We start from the raw sequence: 16,584 nt of genomic DNA on the forward strand, positions 1-16,584 counted from the left end.
GGTCCATGAGTCACTTGTCCATATCTAAACACACTAATACACCCATAGCACATGCTGTACCTGCCAAATAGAAGGTTTCCCAGCTAGCACATTTGGTTCATTGGAAGTTGTGGGAATGTATGTTTTAGGTTTTTCATTTGTTGTGGGAATGAAGCCATACGCTTCCTGACCGGACGTTCTGAGAACAGAAGTGAAAATGTTGCCTATAAAGGGCTTGCAGTTGCGTCACAAATCACCTAGCAACCGCACCAAGCGCCATGTTGGAAGACCAAACTCAGTCTGTTGAAAGTCCTCCAGTCGTCCACATGACTGGCTGCATTTTGAAACTTTGGGAAGATTGCCCATTATTTTGTTTTTCTAAGGACCCAGAAAACGGAGGCAGTGGGAGAACCTATTCAAGTAATTAAATATACAGTATGTTGAAAGTGATCAAAAACGATGCTAGCTTGCTACACAAACTTAGTGTGCAGGCTAACTAAAATGAGCTGCTAATGTACAGTGCATTCGGAAAATATTCAGACCCCTTCACTTTTTCCAACTTTTGTTACGTTACAGCCTTATTCTAAAATGGATTAAATTAATTGTTTTCCTTATCAATCTACACACAATACTCCATAATGACAAAGCAAAAAAACAGAAATACCTTATTTACATTAGTATCAGACCCTTCGCTATGAGACTCGAAATTGAGCTCAGGTGCATCATGTTTCCATTGATCATCCTTGAGATGTTTCTACAACTTGATTGGAGTCCACCTGTGGTACATTCAATTGATTGGACATGATTTGGAAAGGCGCACACCTGTCTATACAATGTCCCACAGTTGACAGTGCATGTCAGATCAAAAACCAAGCCATGCGGTCGAATAAATTGTCCGTAGAGCTCCAAGACAGGATTGTGTCGAGGCACAGATCTGGGGAAGGGTACCAAAAAATGTCTGCAGCATTGAAGGTCCCAAGAACACAGTGGTCACATTCATTCTTAAATGGAAGAAGTTTGGAACCACCAAGACTCTTCTTAGAGCTGGCCGCCCGTAGCAAAGTACAGAGCGATCCTTGATGAAAACCTGCTCCAGAGCACTCAGGACCTCAGACTGGGGCGAAGGTTCATCTTCCAACAGGACAACGACCCTAAGCACACAGTCAAGACAACACAGGAGTGGCTTCGGGACAAGTCTCTGAATGTCCTTGAGTGGCCCAGCCAGAGCCCGGAGTTGAACCCAATTGAACATCTCTGGAGAGACCTGAAAATAGCTGTGCAGCGACGCTCCCCATCCAACCTGACAGAGCTTGTGAGGATCTGCAGAGAAGAATGGGAGAAACTCCCCAAATACAGGTGTGCCAAGCTTGTAGCGTCATACCCAAGAAGACTCAAAGCTGTAATCGCTGCCAAAGGTGCTTCAACAAAGTACTGAGTAAAGGGTCTGAATACTTATGTATATGCGATATTTCAGTTATTCTGTTCCAGCCCAGCACTAACACACCTGATTTAATTCATCAAACCTAATTAGTTAATAACCAGTTGTGCTAATGCTGGGCTGGAACTGAAGTCTGCTCACCCAGTAGATCATGGATCAGTGGAGTGAGGTTGGCCACCTCTGGTATTAACTTTTTTTTGTTCAACTGAAATTATGATTTAGTAATAATAGCCTACTTGTTACTAAAATGTCTAACCTTTACATATGAGTTAGCTTACTTGTACACTTTGAAATTATATGAAAGTGTTGATTCTTTGAAGTTGTGTTTAAATTTGTTTTGTTAACTTAACTATTATTCAAGATTAACTAGTGTTGATGTTGATTAATCACAGATCACAATCCTGCAATAAAGCGGGGAAGGGAATCTCTAATTTGTCTGTATTTCTGTGTTGTATTCTAAAATGAACATTACCTTTTTGTTCAGTCGTAAGCTCTCCAATTAGTTTTATTTGATTGTCACTATATTTTTCAGGATATTAGCCATATTAGCCATGTGAACCCATTTTGCAACCAATGCAGCCATAGGCCAACAGCAGTGGTTCCCAACTCCAGTCCTTGAGTACCCCCAACAGCACACTTTTGTTGTAGCCCTGGACAAACTCATTTAACTCATTGAGGGCCTGATGATTAATTGACAAGTTGAATCAGGTGTGATTGTCTGCTGCTACAATAAAACTGTACTTTTGGGGGGGTACTCGAGGATCGGAGTTGGTAACAACTGGCCTACAGTATGATGGCAGTAGCCTTATGGGCATTTGCAATGCACCCCTTGACATTGTATATCTGAAGCAGAGAATACCTTAACTCACACTGTTTACATATTCTTCAGCTATATGGTCTCAATTTAAAAACGATACCAGTAGACAATGTATATGAGGCTAATCATTACACTACATTTTGTACATGCCTTGTGCTGACATGACAATCTAGGTGGTGAAATGTCTGAAAGCAGGAGATGGGATACTTAGCTTAAAGCATACACACAACTACTAATACTGGTCCTCTGTAGCTCAATTGGTAGAGCATGGCGCTTGTAACGCCAGGGTAGTGTGTTCGATCCCCGGGACCACCCATACGTAAAAATGTATGCACACATGACTGTAAGTCGCTTTGGATAAAAGTGTCTGCTAAATGGCATATTATATTATAAGTTCAATGCCAGATACTTTTCTCCAGAAGGTCAATGTGGCACTTGGAGGTGCCACTGTGATAATGAAGATGATTTGCCAAAGACTACCACAACAATTACATTGTCTATGCTAAATGTGTTTAAATTGTAAAGAAAGAAAATAGTTTGGCTAGAAGAAATAGGTTTTATTCAAGCAGAGATGACAAAATACTTTTCATTTCACCCATACAACAACATAGCATATTATTAAAGTACAGTATGTCTACAATATCATAAACAATAGTATTTTACACGTTCCAAATTAAATTGGATATATTCATACAGTTTAAGGGGGCACTTTTGTCATGACAACAAGGTGAAGGTGCTCTACTCAAATGGCACAACAGAATCGTTCAGATTGCCCAAAGCACAGCATACAGTGGGGAAAAAAAGTATTTAGTCAGCCACCAATTGTGCAAGTTCTCCCACTTAAAAAGATGAAAGAGGCCTGTAATTTTCAACTATGACAGACAAATTGAGAAAAAAAATTCCAGAAAATCACATTGTAGGATTTTTTATGAATTTATTTGCAAATTATGGTGGAAAATAAGTATTTGGTCACCTACAAACAAGCAAGATTTCTGGCTCTCACAGACCTGTAACTTCTTCTTTAAGAGGCTCCTCTGTCCTCCACTCGTTACCTGTATTAATGGCACCTGTTTGAACTTGTTATCAGTATAAAAGACACCTGTCCACAACCTCAAACAGTCACACTCCAATCTCCACTATGGCCAAGACCAAAGAGCTGTCAAAGGACACCAGAAACAAAATTGTAGACCTGCACCAGGCTGGGAAGACTGAATCTGCAATAGGTAAGCAGTTTGGTTTGAAGAAATCAACTGTGGGCGCAATTATTAGGAAATGGAAGACATACAAGACCACTGATAATCTCCCTCGATCTGGGGCTCCACGCAAGATCTCACCCCGTGGGGTCAAAATGATCACAAGAACGGTGAGCAAAAATCCCAGAACCACACGGGGGGACCTAGTGAATGACCTGCAGAGAGCTGGGACCAAAGTAACAAAGCCTACCATCAGTAACACACTACGCCGCCAGGGACTCAAATCCTGCAGTGACAGACATGTCCCCTTGCTTAAGCCAGTACATGTCCAGGCCCGTCTGAAGTTTGCTAGAGTGCATTTGGATGATCCAGAAGAGGATTGGGAGAATGTCATATGGTCAGATGAAACCTAAATATAACTTTTTGGTAAAAACTCAACTCGTCGTGTTTGGAGGACAAAGAATGCTGAGTTGCATCCAAAGAACACCATACCTACTGTGAAGCATGGGGGTGGAAACATCATGCTTTGGGGCTGTTTTTCTGCAATGGGACCAGGACGACTGATCCGTGTAAAGGAAAGAATGAATGGGGCCATGTATCGTGAGATTTTGAGTGAAAACCTCCTTCCATCAGCAAGGGCATTGAAGATGAAACGTGGCTGGGTCTTTCAGCATGACAATGATCCCAAACACACCGCCCGGGCAACGAAGGAGTGGCTTCGTAAGAAGCATTTCAAGGTCCTGGAGCGGCCTAGCCAGTCTCCAGATCTCAACCCCATAGAAAATCTTTGGAGGGGAGTTGAAAGTCCGTGTTGCCCAGCGACAGCCCCAAAACATCACTGCTCTAGAGGAGATCTGCATGGAGGAATGGGCCAAAATACCAGCAACAGTGTGTGAAAACCTTGTGAAGACTTACAGAAAACGTTTGACCTGTGTCATTGCCAACAAAGGGTATATAACAAAGTATTGAGAAACTTTTGTTATTGACCAAATACTTATTTTCCACCATAATTTGCAAATAAATTCATAAAAAATCCTACAATGTGATTTTCTGGATTTTTTTTTCTCAATTTGTCTGTCATAGTTGACGTGTACCTATGATGAAAATTACAGGTCTCTCTCATCTTTTTAAGTGGGAGAACTTGCACAATTGGTGGCTGACTAAATACTTTTTTTCCCCCACTGTATAACATCTCGCATAATTGAGGGATGTCTCCTTTCATATCTGGAAAAGGACAAAGTAGTAGAAATAGAAACTGATGCTGCTGCAGCATTGCTCATCTTCACAGTGGGAATCCAGTCAACATGGGTGTCTTGATAGAGGTCCGATGGTGAACCTACAGTAGTACATAAACAAATGAAAAGCACACCTGATGTTAGAATATCCCTTCTTCAGGTCACTTATACCATCAGGGCTCTTAATTGTTTGGTTGTGTTTAATTCATTCAGGTGTTTTAGTGTCATTTAAAGATTCAATCTATTGTTGGGCTTGAACAACCAATAGTCAACACAGCAGGCTGTCCTATCCCATTGAGGCCTTTGTCCTATGCTGTAATGTCCATACATCTTCCCTCCTCTTATTAATAAAGTTCTCAACAAATTATAATTGGGTTATCATATGAATGTATGATAACCACTGGAGTTTTTTGGAACAATAATGTCGTCCAGGCTATATGGACGTCATATTGTACAATTTGCGTCTCCCCTTTTCATGGTCATGGCTAGAAGGGGCCCAGCTTTTGTCAAATTAACATCATATTTTACATTTCGTAGCAGATTAGGAGAATTTAGGCAGCAGGTTAAGAGAATTAGGTTAATTTTAGGAAAAGGGTTAGGCTTAGCTAAAATGCACAAAAATTACTTTTGACAATTTGACTAAAAGCTGGATCTCTTTTAGCCAGGACCCTTTTTAGCCACCCTTTTTTATAGGCCTAGATTACATGGTTGCATTCAAGACAAGGTCGTTTTTATTGATCTGTTGTCAGTGTCAGTAGAGTAGGCCTAGGCTACCATCGTATTAAAAAAGATTCTGCTAATTCCTCCAGTCATGTAAAGTATAGAAGAATTGCATGAAATATTTATCAAAGGCCACATTTTTCCCGTGCAAAGGAAACATCTCTGATATAGCCTATAAACCTATGCAACTACGCACTTATTAATAGCCTAAATTATCACTATCCAATCTACTCATCACATTAGGAATAGTAAGCTTACATTAGTCTGAGATGAGATGATATGATAGAGGCATGCAATCCTTTGTTATAAAGGTGAATTTCTATGGTGAAAAATAGCTTCCCCAAAACTTTAAACTGACAATTGCTAGACTACAAGCTATCTAGCTAGCAAATTTTGGCTAGCTTAGTGTTGTTGTTAACACCTGGTTAGCATAACAGCTAAACTAAACTCGAAATCGATCAGACTTGACTTACCTGTGATGAAATGATCACAGCAGACCCATTACTGACAGCTGTCTGGGTTCAGGTCTTGAAGGGCAAAAAGGTTTCTTTGCTTTTCTGATAGTTCTTGAGTATTATCTTGGTGTCACCAATGGTGTTTCATGATTGCAGGGAATCTGTAAAAATATTTTTTTACCGTTGTCTTTCCTGCCTTGTTAGAGCAGCCAAATACTCTACAGAAAATGACAGTGGTGATGAATCAACTAGTTTTAGGTACTGTTATCATGCAGTTTGGGGTAGCCACTCGGCTGTTGTTGTCAGAAGAATGAATGCGGCCGCCAGGAGCCGGGTTGCAGGGTTCTGAGAATGTTTTACTCTGGTTCCTTGAAAGTTTTCCTGGGGGGTTTTATTAACGCTCTGAGAACGGAAATTAGAGGTTATTTTGAGGTTTTTTAATAACTTCCTTAAAACATTCACTGAATGTTTCAAATGACTTTTAATAACACTGCTAGTTTATTTTGGGTTAACTTCTTTGAACTGAAAGCACATATAGGACACATGGATATTCATTTTCTTAGGCATTAAAAATGCAAACAATTTTCTTTTTTTTGTAACACGGCATCAGTGAGATTCAAACCTATAATCTTCTTCTCTATCAATGGAATTAGCCCACTGTGCCACCAGGATGGTGCTAGCATGCCACGTTTTTTTACGCATACAAAGCTGTTCACTTCAGTCTATTCAAACAGACCCCATTTCAAAGGAAACAAGCATAAAGATCAGGTGTGGCCAATTAGTGGACACAGCCAACACACTTAACAAGATAGACGATAGAGGGAGTTTTGTTGATGCTGAGATCGGAATGTATATGTTTTTAAATAACATTCTTAGAACGTTCTCTGAACGTTGCTAATGTTTTCATGTGATTTTTATGGAACGTTTTCTTAACGTTCTTGGAACAATTTGAGAACATTACTTTAAATTGAACCATGAGGAAACCTGTGGGAAACGTTATGTTGAAGTACTGAAAATCCCACAGAAGAAAACTGTTTAACATTCTCTGAACTATTTGAGAACATTCGCAATGTCAAACCAGTCAAAATTGAAATGAAATGTAACCATGTTTGAACTTTTAGGAAACATTCTGTTAAAGTAAAGAAATATCAATACAATTAAGTTTTTTGGCAAGTTCCTTAAATGTGCTGAGAATGTTCCGAAACCAAGCAACTATCCTTCACAATTTCCAGAAAGTTGTGGGAAGGTTGTATGCAAAATAAACATAGGACAACCACGCTCTCACCAAGCTCTAAGAAACATATGGTTCTCAGAACTGTATGTGCTAGCTGGGTGGCTATCTATTCTCAGAAACTCTCTGTTTGTAGCAGTGAAACAGCTCTCGTGACTTTCCTTTCTACCCAACAGTTTTTCCACCCCCAATACATCTGCGGCCATACGCAAACTATGCAAGACAACCCCACCCCTACCCCAGCATCCGTTCTCCCCCTCGGTCCATCTCACTCCTACGGGTGCATCCTGTAGAGGTGAGGATCACTAGTAGCCGACAGTCAGTCAGTCTGTCTGTCTGTCTGTCCATAACTATGTCTCTACTGCACCGGCATCAGATCAGTTTACAGCAGAACAGTCCTACAGGCAGAAACATGCAGCTGGACACCAGCCCAGGGGTATACAGACAGACAGACAGACAGACACAGGAATGTCTTATAATACACTAAACAATGCTCATCGATGGCTTTGACTAGTGCTCATTTTAATTAATGAAACTAAGTGAAATGTGAAGTAAAAGAGCTAAGTAGGGATTTCCCAGCTATCCCAGTCATAATCACAGATTGCGCTGATACAGGTCCATCTGTAACCCACAACACAACAGTCAGTGATTGATGAAGCAGGATGTAGTGTTTGCAGCAAGTGCTACTAGTGCGACAACAGCCACCGGCACTGGCAGCGCACTGCACAGGTCCCAGTTTGAGAAAAGCCTGCAGGTAATTATTACTTCTTAGTCAGCAGTCATTACAATAGTTCTTAAACGAGAGGTAGAAGGAAGAGGATGAGAGAGAGAGAGAGAGAGAGGGGGGGGCACAAAAACATGTCCTCTCTCAGTCCTGTCCGCTTTAAGTTATCACTGAGCAAAGTGGCATTGAAATGTTGCTCATTGACACAATACGCCGCAGTGTGAAGACAAAGAGAGGAGAGAGAGGGAGAGAAACAAAGAAAGAGACAGGAAGATAAAGGGAAAGAGAAAGAGGTAGAGTACCACACAGACCCAGAGGACAGCTCTGCCAGAGGACAGTCAGTAAAGCAGGAAGAGGAGTAGGAGTATGCAGTGTGTTTACAGTTTCCCCATGTCTGTATGCACAGTACATATGTGTCAGTGCCACTTTGCACACCCAGTAGAAACACGCATCAGTGTGTGTGCCCCAGCACCACTAACCAGAGCTTAGCATTAGAGAGAAAGAAGGGGGGCGTCTCTCTCCCTCCTGCCCCCCTCTCCACTGCTCCCTCTCCCCACCCCCTCTGACCCCCTGTGAGCAGACCCTTTACCTTGCGCTTTTTATCCCGCGAGCGGTTCCTCTTCTTGGCCTTCTCCTCCTCCTTCTCCTTGCGCTCTGCCTCAAGCTGGGCTTCTAAATCCTTGTTCTTGCGGAGATGTTTGGCGGCTTGTGCCATGTTTCAGCCTGGTTGAGCCGATTGTCTGGTGCAGATGAAGGTGGTAGAGGCCTGGTGAGGTCCTGGGGTTGGGGCTGAGAGGCTGGGGGGATGCAGCGCTGGAGGTCCTGCCTGCCGTGGGCAGACACTGACGGTGCCGGTGTGTGTTCCCTTGTATGGCCCTGCTGTGTCTAAGAGAGTGTGCTCACACGCTGCCTCCTCCTCCTCCTCCTCTTCAGCAGTGCAGTGCAGTCACACACACGCCGCACACACACACACACGCCGCACACACACATACACACACACACACACACACACACAGGGAGGCAGTCCTCAGCCGTCTGCTGTGGGATGCTACTGCAGCGCAGCTCTCGTTCTCTTTCTCTCTTCCTATGCCTCTTTCTCTCACTCACATACACTTTCCCTGTGTAATTATTTTAGCTGCCGCTCCCTCGCTCTCTGCTCCTCCGTTCTTCCTCTCTCTGAACCACAACAAGGGAAGAGAACAGGGGGAATGCAGGTAATGCTGCACTTTTCTCTCTCTGTCTCTCTCCCTCTCCCTCTCTTGAGGCTCTAAGTCTCTCTTCCTCCCCTGCTGTTCTGCAGTCCTGTGAAACTACGCCGACCCCCCTCTAAGGAAATGAAAAGATTAAGAAGAGAGGGATGGACAGAGGAATAGAACAGCCTGAACAGCTTTAAGTGAAAGTCAAATCTACCTCCTCTATTGATTTGGTTTCTTGTTGCAGTTTTTTTCTGTCCTCTCTAATAGTCCTGCTGCTTGTCCGTCTGTGGAGGGAGGTGCAGACAGAGTGGTGGACAGAGCTGTGGGCGCTACTTGCTGTGCCTCTGCTACAGAGCATCACAGGCATTCTGAGTATCATCACACTCACTCACCAAGAGACCAGCGAAGACAAAAACCCATCCAAAACATGCACATAAAAAGATTAACTGCCTCTCTCACTCGCTCACCGTGCTGCTCCCTCCCTCTCCCTCGCTCTCTTCCCCTCTCTTGCTGCTTCCACCTCCCTCTCTCCCTGCTCTTCACCCAGCTAGCACGTATGGTTCCTTGGAAGTTGTGGGAACATATGTTTTTGGTTTCCATTGGTTCTGGGAACGAAGCCATACGTTTACTGACCCGTAAAACAGAATGTTTTTTAAAAGTTCTGAAAACGGAAGTGAAAATTTCGCCTGTTCTGGGAACATTCATTTTTACACTGAACATTTTCCTGGAGGTTTTATTAAAGTTCTGAGAACGGAAATTAGAGGTTATTTGAAAGGTAATTAAATAACGTTCTGAGAACATGTTTCAATAACACTTTTAATAACACTGCTAGCTTAGGTTAACTGTTTTGAACTCCAAGCACAGATTTGACACATGGAAATTCATTTGCTTAGGCATTAATCATGCAGAAACATGTATTTTTTGGCGCATCCGTGAGATTCAAACCTATGCTCTTCTGTTCTCTATCCATGGAATTAGTCCACTGCGCCACCAGGATGGAGCTAGAAAGCCAGGTTTTTTGTAAACTCATACAAAGCTGCTCATTTTAGTCTTCAAACAGACCCCATTTCAAAGGGAACAAGCACTCATTAAGGTGTGGCCAATTAGTTGGCCACCCAACACACCTGAACACATTTTACAAGATAGAGGATAAAGAGTTTTGTTGATGCTGAGAACGGAATGGGTATGTTTGTTATTGTCAGCTTCCTGCTTCCCCTGTTTGTCTCCTGGCCTCTAGAGGTCAGCGGTGTTCCCCTTTGCCTTAGTTTTTCCTCATGTGTCCTAATTAGCTTATCTATGTCACCTGTGCCTTGTTTCCCCTTGAGTATTTTAGCTGTGTGTTTTCCCCTTGTTTCTCACTTGGTTATTGCGTCCTGTCTATGTGTCTCCTGCTTTGTCCCACCGTATCAGTCCTAGTAAGTTATTCGAAGTTATCTTTTGTTTGTTTTTCTCCCTCGGGGAGTTGTTTTGTTTTGCCTCCTGTTTTGAACATTAAATCTACTTACCTGGAGTTTTGCCTGGGGTGTTTCATTTGGGTCCTACAACATCTCCTCTGTGGCAAGGGGTAGTACCCCCAGCTCTACACTTTTGAGACCGGAGTTCTAGCCCGGCTTGTGACAGAATAACCAAGTCAATCATGGACCCAGAAACACTCAGTTCCCAGGACCTGTTGGCGGTGATCATTCGACATGAGGCTTCTTTCCAGCGCCATGAAGCCGTTCTCAGCCGACAAGAGGAGCTGATGGCTAGACATTCTCAACTCCTGGCCGAAATGATGAGTTCCCTTCACCAGCTCTTTGAACGCCTCCTTGGTTCTCCCCCCTTCCCCCGGTCACCTCCCAGTGACGACAGGCCTTCTCGGTTGGCGGAGCCCCGACTACCACCTCCCAAGCCCTTCTCTGGGGATCCTAGCTCTTGTCAGGGTTTCCTCACCCAATGCTCCCTCACCTTCGAGCTCCAACCCTCAAGTTTTCCCACAGACCGTTCCAAGATTGCCTACCTCATTACCCTTCTTTCAGACAAGGCGCTCGCCTGGGCCTCTGCGGTGTGGCAGTCCCAGGAGGCCTGTTGTGACTCCCACGCTGCATTTGTAGAAGAGTTCAAGCGGGTGTTCGATCATCCTGTCAGTGGGCGGGAGGCTTCCAAGCGCCTACTGTCTCTCCGTCAGGGCCCCGAAGCACGGCAGATTTTGCCATTGAGTTCGAACCATAGCAGCAAGGAGCGGATGGAATGATGAAGCGCTGAGGGTCTGCTTTCAGGGAGGGTTATCTGAGCCCCTTCAAGATGAGTTAGCCACCCGTGAACCAGCTGAAGATCTCGAGTCCCTCATAGCCTTGGCCATCCGCCTGGACAATCGTCTAAGAGAGCGGAGAACGGCTCGCCGTCAGGTGTCTCAGTCCCAAGTTCCTCTGAGCAGCTCTGTTTCTCCTGTTTGGACTCCGTCATTCAGAGCTGCCCCGGCTCCTGAACTGCCCCAGGATTCCCCGGAGAGCATGCAGTTAGGCCGTTCCAGGCTTTCTTCCAACGAAAGGGAACGTCGCATGAGGGAGCGTCGGTGCCTCTACTGCGGGGTTGCCGGCCACTTCCGCTCCACTTGCCCCGAGCTTGGGAAACGCCTGTCCCCGCCCAGCTACAGGAGGGTTGTGATGGGGAAAATTAGAGCTCCTCCTACTAACGCGGTCCTAGCTATTCCAGCCACTCTGTCCTGGGAGGGCCACCAGCATCGGGTCCAGGCTATGATCGATTCCGGTGCCGCAGGTGATTTTATGGATGTAACCTTGGCTAAGGAACTTAAGATCCCTACCCAACTACTTCCTCAACCCCAGGCAGTTACAGCCTTAGATGGCAGACCTCTGGAACCAGGAAAAGTTACTGAGGCGACTCAGTCCCTGCGACTTACCATCTCTCAACACCAGCAGGAGGAGACCTTCTATCTCATTGACTCTCCCGAGTATCCTATTATCCTGGGTCACCCTTGGCTATGCAGACATAATCCCCAGATCGACTGGCCTACTGGCACCATTCTTAGCTGGGGTCCCACTTGCCAACTCACCTGCATGCTTCAGAGTTCCTCAGCCCCTAGTACCCAGTTTCAAGAGTCTGTTGACGTCTCCCGAGTCCCCAGTGTTTACCATCGGTTCAAAGCAGTGTTCAGCAAGGCCCGGGCTACTGCCTTACCGCCTCATCGCACTTATGACTGTGCCATTGATCTACTCCCTGGGTGCTGCCCTCCTAGAGGTCGGATCTTTTCCTTGTCCTCCCCGAGCACGCAGCTATGGACACCTACATTAAGGAGTCCTTGGCAGCCGGCCTCATCTATGCCTCTACTTCCCCGGCTGGGGCGGGCTTCTTTTTTGTTGAAAAGAAAGACGGGGGTCTGAGGCCTTGTATTGATTACCGGGGACTCAACAAGATCACGGTTCGGAATCGATACCCTCTTCCTCTCATGGCCACTGCTTTTGAGCTGCTTCAAGGGGGCTTCCATTTTTACTAAGCTGGATCTCCGCAATGCTTACCATCTCGTGCGGATCCGGCCAGGAGACGAATGGAAGACGGCGTTCAACACGCCCACGGGACACTATGAATATCGGGTGATGCCGTTCGGGCTCACCAATGCCCCCCGCAGTATTCCAAGCCCTGATTAATGATGTTCTCCGGGATATGCTTAATCTGTTCGTCTTCGTGTACCTGGACGATATCCTCATCTTCTCGAGGTCACTGAAGGAGCATGAGGGGCATGTTAGCCGGGTTCTCCAGAGGCTCCTTGACAATCACCTCTACGTTAAGCCTGAGAAGTGTGAATTTCATGTTTCTCAGACTCAGTTTCTCGGGTTTATTGTCACTCCCGGGCACCTAGAGATGGATCCCAAGAAGGTCAAGGCGGTCCACGATTGGCCCACACCTGCCACGGTCAAGGAGGTTCAACGGTTCATTGGCTTTTCTAACTTCTATCGGAAGTTCATTAAGAATTTCAGCTCGGTGGTAGCCCCCTTGACGACGCTTACCAAGGGAGGAGGGACCAAGATTCACTGGGGTCCGGAAGCAGCAGGGGCCTTCGAGGATCTCAGCGCCGCTTCACTTCTGCTCCGATTCTGGTGACCCTGACCCAGAGAGACCTTTCGTGGTGGAGGTGGACGCCTCAGAGGTGGGGGTGGGAGCCGTCCTGTCTCAGAGGGGTGCGGATGGGAGATTACACCCTTGTGCCTTCATGTCTCGCCGCCTGTCTGAGGCCGAGCGCAACTACCACGTGGGGGATCTAGAGTTGCTTGCGGTTAAACTGGCCTTGGAAGAGTGGCGCCATTGGCTTGAGGGGGCTCAGCACCCTTTCCAGGTTCTCACAGACCACAAGAACCTGGAATATCTCCAACAGGCTAAGCGGATGAACCCTCGGCAAGCACGATGGTCCCTTTTCTTTAATCGATTCCAGTTCGTCCTGACTTACCGACCTGGCACCAAGAACGTCAAGCCGGATGCTCTGTCTCGAGTCTATTCTCCCGAGGTACAAGAGAAGCCCTTGGCATCGATTATTCCGAGGTCTAGGATCGTCGCACCTCTTCAGTGGGAACTAGAAAGAGGGGTACGAGAAGCTCTTGCCCATGAGCCCGATCCAGGCGGTGGTCCTGCCGGTCGCCTGTGCGTTCCTCTCTCGGTTCGGGCCCGCGTCTTGCAGTGGGGTCATGAGTCGCCCTTGACATGCCATCCTGGCAGTGCTCGCACACTGGAGTTCCTCCGACGGCGGTTTTGGTGGCCGTCCATCAAGAAGGACGTACAGGTCTATGTTGAGGCCTGCCCTGTGTGCAACCAGGGAAAGTCGACACGCCAGCGACCCCAGGGACTGCTCCATCCCTTACCTGTTCCTCGAAGGCCATGGTCACACCTTTCTCTGGACTTTGTTACGGGACTTCCTCTATCCCAGGGCAACACCGTCATCCTTGTGGTGGTAGACCGTTTCTCTAAGGCTGCCCGGTTTATTCCCCTGCCCAAGCTGCCCTCGGCTAAGGAGACTGCGGAGCTCCTCATGAACCATGTCTTCCGGATATTTGGCATTCCCCTGGACGTGGTCTCTGACCGAGGTCCCCCAATCTCGTCCCGGTTTTGGGGGCCTTCTGCAGGCTTATTGGGGCCACAGCCAGCCTATCGTCAGGATTCCATCCAGAGTCTAATGGCCAAACGGAACGGATTAATCAGGATCTGGAGACCACCCTGCGGTGTATGGCGGCCAGTAATCCCACGTCTTGGGCCACCTATATCATTTGGGCTGAATATGCCCACAACACCCTCCAGTCCTCAGCCACCGGATTGTCCCCCTTCGAATGCCAGTTCGGTTACAACCCTCCTTTGTTTCCAGAGGAAGAGGCGCAAGTTGGTGTTCCCTCGGCCCAGCGCTTTGTCCAACGCTGTAGGCGGACCTGGAAGAAGGCCAGGTGTACCCTCCTTCGGACCTCCCAGAGATACCAAAGTCAGGCTAATCGCCACCGCCGGACGGCCCTAGTTTCCGAGCTGGTCAGAGAGTTTGGTTGGCCACTAAGAACTTGCCCCTCCGGGTCGAATCCAAGAAGCTTTCCCAGAGATACATCGGCCCTTTCCGCATTTCTAGAAAGGTTAACCCTGTGTCGTATCGTTTAGTTCTGCCTCGCTCCCTTAGAGTTAACCCCACTTTCCATGTTTCACTCCTTAAACCTGTCTTGTCTTCTCCTTTTTCCCCCCCACACAGACCCCCGCCACCTCCCAGGATCATAGACGGCCAGCCAGCCTACACAGTCCGCCGGATACTGGACTCCCGGAGGGTCCAGAACTCTCTGCAGTATCTGGTGGACTGGGAGGGCTACGGGCCAGAGGAGCGCTCCTGGGTTCCGGCCAGGGACATCCTGGACCCAGGGTTGATCCGAGATTTTCGCACCCTGGGGCCAGGGTGTTCTGGAAGGAACGTCAGGAGTCGTTCCTAGAGGAGGGGGTCCTGTCAGCTTCCTGCTTCCCCTGTTTGTCTCCTGGCCTCTAGAGGTCAGCGGTGTTCCCCTTTGCCTTAGTTTTTCCTCATGTGTCCTAATTAGCTTATCTATGTCACCTGTGCCTTGTTTCCCCTTGAGTATTTTAGCTGTGTGTTTTCCCCTTGTTTCTCACTTGGTTATTGCGTCCTGTCTATGTGTCTCCTGCTTTGTCCCACCGTATCAGTCCTAGTAAGTTATTCGAAGTTATCTTTTGTTTGTTTTTCTCCCCTCTGGGAGTTGTTTTGTTTTGCCTCCTGTTTTGAACATTAAATCTACTTACCTGGAGTTTTGCCTGGGGTGTTTTATTTGGGTCCTACAACATCTCCTCTGTGGCAAGGGGTAGTACCCCCAGCTCTACACTTTTGAGACCGGAGTTCTAGCCCGGCTTGTGACAGTTATATAACATCCTTAGAACGCTCTACAACCTCCACAAGTGTCAGGAGATTTGTCTTTAGTTTGTACAGCCGATCTGCCAACTTCTGTCTGTAGAGTCCGAACCGTTTGGGCTACACACTAATATGACCCCTCTGTGCAAAGGTGAGACTCTAACGAACATGTATATGTCGGTTTTGCTCTAGGACACCCACAGGCCTCAGAAGACTCGTCTGAAGGTCCCCCGGTAGCAGTTGAAAAAATAAATGGAAATATATATGGAGACTGTTTAATGCCAGAAATAATGTGTTAAATACATGTACAAAAAAAAAGATTACATGTTTCCTGATCTTTCTTACATTACTCAGATATAGGAGACACTTTAGAACAAACTTCCTTTTGATATTTTTTGGGGACTATCTGTTGTTCCATTTAGTGAATCTGTTATTCAATGCTTTGTGAACAGAGTGTCCCATGGTGGCTTTTGGTTATGGAATGGGCAGGCATAAACTACGGACAATGAACACAATTGCATTTTATCGATGGCAATTTGAATGAGATCCTGAGGCCCATTGTTGTGCCATTCATCCACTGCTATCACCTCATTTTTCAGCATGATAATGCATGGCCCCATTTCGCAAGGATCTGTACAGAATTCCTGGAAACTGAAAATGTCCCAGTTCTTCCATGGCCTGTATACTCACTAGACATGTCACCCATTGAGCATGTTTGGGATGCTCTGGAACGACGTGTACGACAGAGTGTTCCAGTTCCCGCCAATATCCAGCAACTTCGCACAGCCACTGAAAAGGAGTGGGACAACATTCCACAGGCCACAATCAATAGCCTGATCAACTCCATGCAAAGGAGATGTGTCGCGCTGCATGAGGCAAATGGTGGTCACACCAGATACTGTTTGGTTTTCCGATCCACGCCCCTTTTTATAAGTTATCTGTGACCAACAGATACATATCTGTATTCCCAGTCATGTGAAATCCATAGTTTAGGGCCTAATGAATTTATTTCAATTGACTGATTTCCTTATATGAACTGTAACTCAGTAAAATCGTTGAAATTGTTGCATTTTGCGTTTATATATTTATTCAGTGTAAATTCCAATCTAGGTAGTGTTTTCACGATCACCATGTAGCAGTGTAGCTAACTGCTAGAACTAAACAGTACTTTATTTACACAAATAAAATATGGGTGAAGTAGGCAAGAATTTCCTTTCTTTTTC

General features: G+C 46.1%; 1 protein-coding gene across 4 annotated transcripts in view; it reads right to left on the reverse strand.

The window, feature by feature from the left end:
- Positions 1-8,755, reverse strand: part of LOC121584885 (ankyrin-1) — a 167,830-nt gene extending 159,075 nt beyond the window's left edge. For 2 of the 4 annotated variants that reach the window (XM_041901094.2, XM_041901091.2), the window contains exon 1: positions 8,382-8,753. In XM_041901094.2, coding sequence (XP_041757028.2) covers positions 8,382-8,507 — 126 coding nt within the window. In that variant the 5' untranslated portion in view covers positions 8,508-8,753. Of the gene's footprint in view, positions 1-8,381 lie in introns of all 4 variants that reach the window. The other 2 variants (XM_041901083.2, XM_041901101.2) reach the window with 2 other exon arrangements.
- Positions 8,756-16,584: the final 7,829 nt, after the last annotated feature.

This window comes from Coregonus clupeaformis, chromosome 16, assembly GCF_020615455.1.
Source record: "Coregonus clupeaformis isolate EN_2021a chromosome 16, ASM2061545v1, whole genome shotgun sequence".
NCBI classification, from domain to species: Eukaryota; Metazoa; Chordata; class Actinopteri; order Salmoniformes; family Salmonidae; genus Coregonus; species Coregonus clupeaformis.